The 8,902-nt window shown below is 43.1% G+C and overlaps 1 protein-coding gene across 1 annotated transcript; it reads right to left on the reverse strand.

Moving 5' to 3' along the window:
- Positions 1 to 2,134: 2,134 nt before the first annotated feature.
- On the reverse strand, positions 2,135 to 8,165 carry LOC123129595 (uncharacterized). Its single transcript, XM_044549698.1, has 3 exons — positions 7,853 to 8,165; positions 3,024 to 3,751; positions 2,135 to 2,552 (listed from the first exon to the last, which is right to left on the reverse strand). The coding sequence occupies exons 1-3, from the start codon at positions 8,163 to 8,165 to the stop codon at positions 2,502 to 2,504; spliced, it is 1,092 nt and encodes a 363-aa protein (XP_044405633.1). The 3' UTR covers positions 2,135 to 2,501.
- Between the last annotated feature and the right edge of the window lie 737 nt (positions 8,166 to 8,902).

An 8,902-nucleotide genomic window follows, 5' to 3' on the forward strand; every position in this document is an offset into this window, starting at 1 on the left:
TTTTTTTACCTTTTTATTGTATTTTTCTCATACGAAACACACACCATGCAGTACGTGAACTTCCGGTTGTTATCAGTTTGAACTTCTCTCTGGTTTGAGAAAATTATTTTAAAACACCAAAAACAATATATTTTGTTTGTGTTTTTGGACATCTAAATACACTGTGAACCTCTTTCAGAAGAATATTTGAACTTTCCCAGGCCGAGCACTTGAACTTCTAGCAACAAAACTTTTAAACTTCGCCTTTTTATCGTTTTTTCTCGGAGGAAACAAACACCATGCAGTACGTGAAGTTCCGCCAGTTATCACTTTGGACTTCTATTTGTTTCTCTTTAGTAATGGAAAAAATCTAAGTATTTATTGACATCGACCCGCTCTAACTTTTTACAAACAAAATTATAGTTTTTTCACTTTCTACGATTTGTTTTTTTGTCTCGCGACATTATTAGGCATTTTTTGTTGTCAGTGAAATGGCCTAGACGGTCCTTTTTTCATTTATGAATTTCTTCGGTATATGGTACACGTGAACTTGTGAATTTCTAAAACATGAACTTCGCATTTATATCTAAAACATGAATTTCTAAAACATAACGGTTAAGCTTTTGTTTCGAACTACATGCACCATTTTGTTTTAAACATTCTTTAGAACAAGAATATTTATACACCTTTGAAAAGTTGTTGAATAGGAGAAACTTTTTAATGTAGAGCATTTTGTTTCATATTTGTAATGGATTGAGAGAATTATTTTAAAACACCACAAAAAACATCTTTTTGCATTTTGAACATGTAAATACACGATGAACCTCTCTCACAAGAATTATGAAATTTTCTCGGGCCTATCACTTTAACTTCTAGCAACAAAATTTGTAGAGTTTTCCTTTTAATTCTTCCTTTTGTTCTCGTTTGAAATTCGTCTTTTTTTAATGATGAACTTCTCGCGTGAATTTTACATGGCTTTTCCCATGTGTTTAGAAGTGAGAGAGTGAATGAAATCTGCTTGTTTATGTCATTGAAGTTTTTGACTTTTTTGAATGTTATTTTTCTTCTTTATTGTCAAGAATTACATATCTTGAAATTTAACTATTCTTGTTTTTGAACTATTAAGTAGTGAAAATATTAGAGCAAATAATTTCAAATTATTTTATAAAGTTCTAGTGTGAATCAGAGATAAAAAAAAGTTCAACCTTTATAACTGATCATGAGCACTAGGTAAATAGAATGTTGCTTTTTCTCTGAACCACAAGTTATTTTTATCACTGAATAGTAACACACATCCCTCATCCTCTCACACACCACACGTTTCATATCCACACCATGTACGCACTCTACTCTTTTATCTCTTTCACTCCATAATTTTCTCTCTTTGTCTTCTTCCTAGTAATGCCCAAATTGGCTGTACAAGCAAAAACAAGCAGTAGCAGCAGTAGCTCCGTGCTGGCCTTTCTTCTCCTCTATTAGCAGTAGGAGAAATGCATAAATTAAAACAATTTCAAGAGGAAAATTGTCCTACCGCCGCAGCCTACACCGCACAGCGAAACGTTGTTGTTGCCTTTTATGAACATGAAGATGTAGTAGAAGAGCAACAACAACAACCTGATATCTTGGTTGTCCATGTGGTGTAGAGGAGGGGTGCAGCGAGACGCTGGCAGCAGTGGGGTACCACCTCGGTAGGCCTCGACGGCCGGCGCAGGTAACCCAATAGATCATACAGTCTAGAACTCCAGATTTAGACGACCTGAAACAAGCTGACAAACTGTACATGTTTCTAACACAATAGAACTCTGAACCTTCTGAAGAAAAATCACGGTTTGAACAAGACTGTACGATAAGCTGAGTTCGCCTTATCCCAATAAAACTCTGAACCTTCTGAAGAAAAATCACTCTCCCACGGTCCCACACAACGCGAACACAGAAAGCACACCCAGTTCGCCATCTCACCTGGCATGCGGCGAAAAAAGGTTGCTCTCACGTGAGATAGCTAGCTGGTATTATTATGTTTTTACTGAATTATTTTGAAATGATTACATATATGAACTGAATTTTCAAGCATAGGGATGCACCTTTTTGAGCATGCTTAGTTTGATTAACCCTTGATGTAATCGAACTAATGTTTTTGATTGGTGGTAGGAGTCGGTTTAGAACAAAGAGAGATGGTGATTTGTACCACACTTTTTTTGGTTCTCTTGGCAACTCAGCATTGTGTTCTCAACGGCTCATGAATATAACAAATGTATTACATGTTGAAAACAATTTATCGCGGCGTAAACTGAGCCTAGGGCGCATACAAGATTACTCTCGAAATTACTTGCTAATCCTGCTGTGTTCCCGACACCATATCTCGTTCCATCAAGTGATGCAGCAGCTCAAGATACACAAGGATGTTGTTTCTCCATGGGCTCATCTATTTGCGGTCTTGAAGCTTCATTAGGCACTATGGGTAGTCTGGGTACAAACAACATCAGCTAGGCAGTGGAAGGAACCAATCTGGCATGCACGCCTACTTATGTGCTATAGAAGATGAGTCCATGACGCTGCATTGATTTGTCCATGAACTGCAAAATGGGTACAAGAAATGAAGGAGATCAGTACTTGGCGAACAAGTAGGCCGATAACAATCAGAATTCAGAACATCCAACCACGTATATCTAAGCATTCCAACAAGGAGTAACTAATGGAACTTATCATGCTTTGCTTGAAAGTATACACTAAAAGTAACTTCTGAGATGCTTCACTCAGCTGATCAGCTACAAGAAACCAAAAGTAATACACAACAACCTCTAATATTTTCATTTTTTAGGGGAGTAACATCTAAACACTAGGAAGTGCATAAACCAGAAAATTTTGTCAGCCACAAGTGTTTTTGTGTTCCCCTACATACACACAACAATCATCATCTTCCATATACATGGACTTCATTTTTCCGACAACATGAACTTTGTTGTTGTCGCTATATATGAACTTCTCCTGTAAACAAAGAGAGACTATGTATTGAGCCAAGGTGGAATCTTACAAAGAAAACACACTTTTTGTGTTTGAGGCATATACACAAACAGCTTGTGTGCACTGCCAGTTGAAGGAGAGGGCGGCTCAATGAGGAGGCGATGGAGTGCGGGGGCCGAGTCGAAGGCAGCAGCAGCATGGAGGAAGAGGGCAGCAACATCATGGAGGAAGAGGGCGCTAATGCTGACTAGTGTGGTGCGCGGTGGCACTGCTGAGCGCCGAATCCAGGAGGTCGACCGGGAGGAGCAAGGTGGCAGCGCGGGGTGGCGTGGGTAGCTCTTAGGCCGGCGATGGAGAGAAGAGAGTGAACTCAAGGGAGGGTCACCGGTGGGGGAACGTGCATCGCATCGCCGATCTGGGGAGGCGCGTGATGGAAGAAGGCCGCAGTGGCAGAGGTGGAAGGTCGCGGCAGCAGAGGAGGAAGGCTGCTGAGGGGCGAATTCCGGCGACGCCGGCGGTGAGTTGGTGGTTGTCGCGCGACGGCAGGATCCCAGCGATGGGAGGTTGGGTTGGTGGCGGTTGTGCAGCAGCAGGATCCCGACGGCAACGAGGTGGATTGGCGGCTGGATCCCGACGACGGGGCAGTGGATTCGTGGCTGGATCCCGGAGGCGGGGGAGGTGGGTTGGTGGTGGTCGCCGACTCCTGGCGGCGGGAAGGTGGGATGGTGGAGTTTGGGACGGGAGGTGGAAGAGATGGGGTGCCCGAACAGTGGGGGCGCTTTTTTTTTTGTTTGCCACCGTTCGGGAGTTCCTAATCAGGCCTATACAGGGTGATCGTGATCCAAATAGTTATTCTAATCCTGGGATTAGAATAGTGTTTTTCTATATATATACACACAAATGAGATCTATTTTTTTGTATATTCAAAGTTTGAGATTGCTAGCCAGGCCTGCTGCCTGGTAAAACATACTAGAAAATCGAACCATAGGGTACAATCGTGATTTCTTACCGTGGAAAAAAATTGAAGGCGAAACGATGAACTCATGTTTTTTATTCAAACAAACATATGCTGTTAGTTAGTGTAAATGTTTTCAAATAGCACATGGTTCACTCACGAAAGACGCGTGGCCACTAAACCGCAGTGGATGCCCCCTGCCACGCGCTCGATCTGAGTCGTGTGTTTTGATTGGCCAGAACCCAAACCCCAAGGATCGTACATCTGCACCGTTGCATTCTCCTTGATCGAACATGCAGTTCCAATTGTGATTTTATTTATATCCACAAATTGCACATAAATTCAAAAAAATTCTTAAATATAGCAAACGATACCTGAAATGCGTGAGAAAATCAAACCCATGGTATAATGGTGATTGCCTACCGTGGAAATTTTTATGAGGCCAAATGATGAAGTCACCGACCACTGAAGTTTGAATTGACACGTCTCCTTTTGGAAACTATGGTCCTTCATGTGAGATGCTCTGGTTTGGAAGGAGTGATCATCAAAACTTGTGCCAAACTTTACCAAAAAATTTCCCCGAGGTCATGAGAACACGCCACAGGCACACACCGATTTTGATGATGTCTGGACTCTATCTGAATTCCCAGCAATTAAAATACCAACTAAGCCTACGCCGATTGCCGCACCTCACGGCCAAGATGTTTGAAACTTCTCCTCGTTTCTCAGACAATGGATGAAAACTCACAAAGCAACACATAAACGATTTGTACACCTTCTTAGCTAACTAACACCCAGATGTAGTTGTAGAACAGTTTTCAATTTAATTATATGCACTAAATGAAAGGCAAGTGCAAAAAATGACATAGATATAGCAACGAGACCTGAAATGAGCCAGAAAATCAAACCTAGGGTATATATGTGATTGTTTACCATGAAAAAAATTCGAGGCGGAACGACGTAGTCACTGACAATTGGAGTCCGATGTGCCGCGTATCCTTTTGGAAACTATGATCCTTCTTGTGAGATACTTCGATTTGGAAGGTATGAGCATCAAAAATTGTGCCATCTTTACAAAAAAATCCATGTAATCCTGAGAGCACGCCACGGTGCCACACTGATTTTTGTTATTTCCGGACTCTATATGCATTTCCTGTAATTAGAATACCAACAAGGCATACACCTCTAGTCGCACCCTGCAACCGAACTATTTGAATTTTTCCCGTTTCTCGAACAATGAATGAAATCTCCCAAAGGGACACACAAATGATCTTGCTAGCTAGCACCCATGTGTAGTTGCAACTATAGCAAACAACTCAAATATAGAAAATGATACCTGAAATGCACAAGAAAATCGAACCATAGGGTACAATGGTGATTTCTTACCGTGGAAAACAATTTGGAGGCGAAATGATGGACTCTTGTTTTCATTCAACAAAAATATGTTGTTAGTTAATGTAAATGTTTTCAACTAGCACACGGTTCACTCACAAAGCGGCGTGTCCACTAAACCGCAGTGGATGCCCCCCTGCCACGCGCTCGATCGGAGTCATGTGTTTTGATTGGCCAGAACCCAAACCCCACGAATCGTACATCTGCACCGTTAGATTCTCCTTGATCGAATGACGATCCTCATCCCTTTCAACAACACATGCAGTTCTAGTTGTGATTTTATTTATATCCACAAATTGCACATTAAATTCAAAAAAAATCTTAAATATAGCAAATGATACCTGAAATCCGTAAGAAAATCAAACCCATGGTATAATGGTGATTGCCTACCATGGAATTTTTTATGAGGCCAAATGATGAAGTCACCGACCACTCGAGTTTGAATTGGCACGTCTCCTTTTGGAAACCATGGTCCTTCATGTGAGATGCTCCAGTTTGGAAGGAGTGATCATCAAAACTTGTGCCAAACTTTACCAAAAAAATTCCCCGGGGTCGTGAGAACACACCATAGGCACACACCGATTTTGATGATGTCTCGACTCCATATGAATCCCCAGTAATCAAAATACCAACTAAGCCTATGCCGGTGGTCGCACCTCACGGCCGAAATGTTTGAAACTTCTCCCCATTTCTCAGACAATGGATGAAAACTCGCAAAGCGACACACAAATGATTTGTACACCTTCTTAGCTAACTAACACCCAGATGTAGTTGTAGAACGGTTTTGAATTTAATTATATGCACTAAATGAAAGGCAAGTGCAAAAAAATGACTTAAATATAGCAACGCGACCTGAAATGGGCCGGAAAATCAAACCTAGGGTATATACATGATTATTTACCGTGAAAAAATTCAAGGCGGAACGATGTAGTCACTGACGATTGGAGTCCGAAGTGTCGCGTCTCCTTTTGGAAACTATGATCCTTCTTGTGAGATGCTCCGATTTGGAAGGTGTGAGCATCAAAAATTGTGCCATCTTTACCAAAAAAAATCCATGTGATCCTGAGAGCATGCCACGGTGACACACTGATTTTCATTATTTCCGGACTCTATATGCATTTCCTGTAATTAGAATACCAACAAGGCATAAACCTCTAGTCGCACCCTACGACCGAACTGTTTGAATTTTTTTCCCATTTCTCAAACAATGAATGAAAACTCCCAAAGGAACACAGAAATGATCTTGCTAGCTAGCACCCACGTGTAGTTGCAACTATAGCAAACGACTCAAATATAGAAAAAGATACCTCAAATGCATGAGAAAAATGAACCATAGGGTACAATGGTGATTTCTTACCGTGGAAAACAATTTGGAGGCGAAATGATGAACTCTGGTTTTCATTCAAATAAAAATATGTTGTTAGTTAATGTAAATGTTTTCAACTAGCACACGGTTCACTCATGAAAGCCGGGTGTTGTCACATCCCTACTTCTGGTCTGCTCTGGGTTAGCTAGTCTTGTGTTGCATCATGTTTAAATTTCTCTTAAACCTGAATTGGGGATCAATAAACCCCAGCACCCCCTGAAAATACCAGGTTCAACTAAAAATCATTTCAATGAATCCAAAATTCCCTTCACAAAAGTTCATCATTTTTGAATTGGTCTAGAACCTCTCCCAAAAATGGTGCACATTTTCTAGGCCATTCTGGATTTTTGAATTAAATTATATAGTATTGCATTTGGGCATTTAATTGCTAATAATATTTTAAATGCTCAAATAATCACAAATTGAAATGTTTGCTGTTGGAAATATTCCAAACAGTGACATGGAGCAGTTTCATGATTTTTGGAGATACCCTGTCATTTTTAATAAAGCCAAACACAATTACATAAAATAGAAAACATAAAAGGAATGATAGAGAGAGGAGTAAACCTTACCTGGCGCTTACCTCCTCGCAGCCCACCTGGCCCAACTCCAGCTGGCCCAGCCCACCGCGGTCGCCACCGTCTTCAACCTCCTGCCAGTAGGCAGGAGGGCGTGTGCCCGACGCACGCCAGCACACGCGCGCCACCTCCTACTTGTTGCCGCCTTCCCGATGTCGCCCTGGAGATGCCACACACCTTTGTGCCTCTCTCTCGCTCTTTGGTTCTCTCCCCCCTCGCTCCTCTGCTTTCCCTCCCCATGGCCAAGCATGCCCACCGCCACCGACGCCGTTCGCCGCGGCCAGAGCCACTGCTCCGCCTCTCCGTCGTGTCTAGAAGAACCGCCCCGTCGCCCTACTCCTCCTCGCTGAGCCGCACGGGTCGGGAAGACCTGCTTCATCCTGAACGCCGCCGTCTTCTTCCGCGGGATCCGGCGATCCCCGTCGTCACCCCATCGCCAGTAGGCCTTCCCCGAGCCCGACGAGTACTTCAATCGACGCGTTGTGAGCCTCCGGTCACTTTCCCCCTAACTCCGCGTCCTTTTGCACACCGTAGCCGTCGTGTTCATCGAGGCCGAAGCTCACCTCCGCCCGAGCTCGTCGCCGGTGTCAGTCCGGTGACCTTTTGGTCATGATAGCATGCCCAACAGCCTCGTTAGCACGTGCAGCTGCCGTAGATGCCAAGCAACGCACGCCTTGCTCACCGTAGCGACAAATCCGTCGACGCCCGAGCTCCAGTCGCCGCTGACCTCGACGCCGTCGTCGTTTCCGGCCGCCCCAGCAGGTGCTGCTTGCAGCGTTGGATGCGCGCGTTCTCCAGCAACGCGTACATGCCCTCGGCCGCGGGTTTGGTCGCCCGTGGGCGCAACCCGAGCCGTTGCACCATCACTGACCTCGCCGGCGGCTAACTCCGGTTGTGCTGATGTGGCACAACCATTAGCAGCTAATTGCGCCATTAATTAACCTCCGGTGAAACTGACAGCCAGGCCCCACATCCTAACTAACTGGCTAACTAAACTAGATTAAGTTTAATCTAATTACCCTGGACCCATGCGTCAGCATTGACTGTGCTGACGTGTCCGTTGACCTGGTCCCACTTGTCATTGACACTAAACAGCACTGTGTCACTGACCAGTGGACCCCACTGGTCAGGTTTGACCTGGACTGTGCCCCGTTGACCTGCTGATGTCATGATGATGCCAGGCTGATGCAATAATATATTTTCTGGATTATAAATAAATCAGAAATGATTTATTTATTTCAAAAAATATCCTAAACTTCTAAAAATCATATAAAATCAACCGTAACTCCAAATGAAATAAATTATATACGAAAAATTATCAGAAAAATTCAAGAAATCCATCTGTACCATTTTCATGCATGTTAGAACAACTTAGGGCCATTTTTTAGGACAAATAAAATGAATGGTATTTAAATAGCCACATGTGGAGTTTGAATTTGAACTTTGGGTTCAAACCAACTCCATTTAATTGTGTTGCAAGTTGCATTAGCTCAGTCAACAACATTTTCCATGTCATTGTCATGCATCATGTTGTGCATTGCATTGATTGTGTTCCTTCTCTGTTGCCGGTGGTTGTTCCCTCTCGATAGACGTTGTACCGACGCTGCGATCGTTGACACTAATGAAGACCCAATGATATCTTCAGAAGTGCCAGGCAAGCAAAACCCCCTT

The sequence above is a fragment of the Triticum aestivum genome, chromosome 6A (genome assembly GCF_018294505.1).
Source record: "Triticum aestivum cultivar Chinese Spring chromosome 6A, IWGSC CS RefSeq v2.1, whole genome shotgun sequence".
NCBI lineage: Eukaryota > Viridiplantae > Streptophyta > Magnoliopsida > Poales > Poaceae > Triticum > Triticum aestivum.

What these genes read in the sequence shown, in the direction of transcription:
- LOC123129595 (XM_044549698.1), bottom strand. Translation starts at nt 8,165, where the DNA reads ATGGCGCAATTAGCTGCTAATGGTTGTGCCACATCAGCACAACCGGAG. An exon ending in CGTGCTAACGAGGCTGTTGG is followed by an intron (nt 3,752 to 7,852) that starts GCATGCTATCAT and finishes AGGCCTGATTAG; the next exon opens with GAACTCCCGAACGGTGGCAA. An exon ending in ATATGCCTCAAACACAAAAA is followed by an intron (nt 2,553 to 3,023) that starts GTGTGTTTTCTT and finishes CCCATTTTGCAG; the next exon opens with TTCATGGACAAATCAATGCA.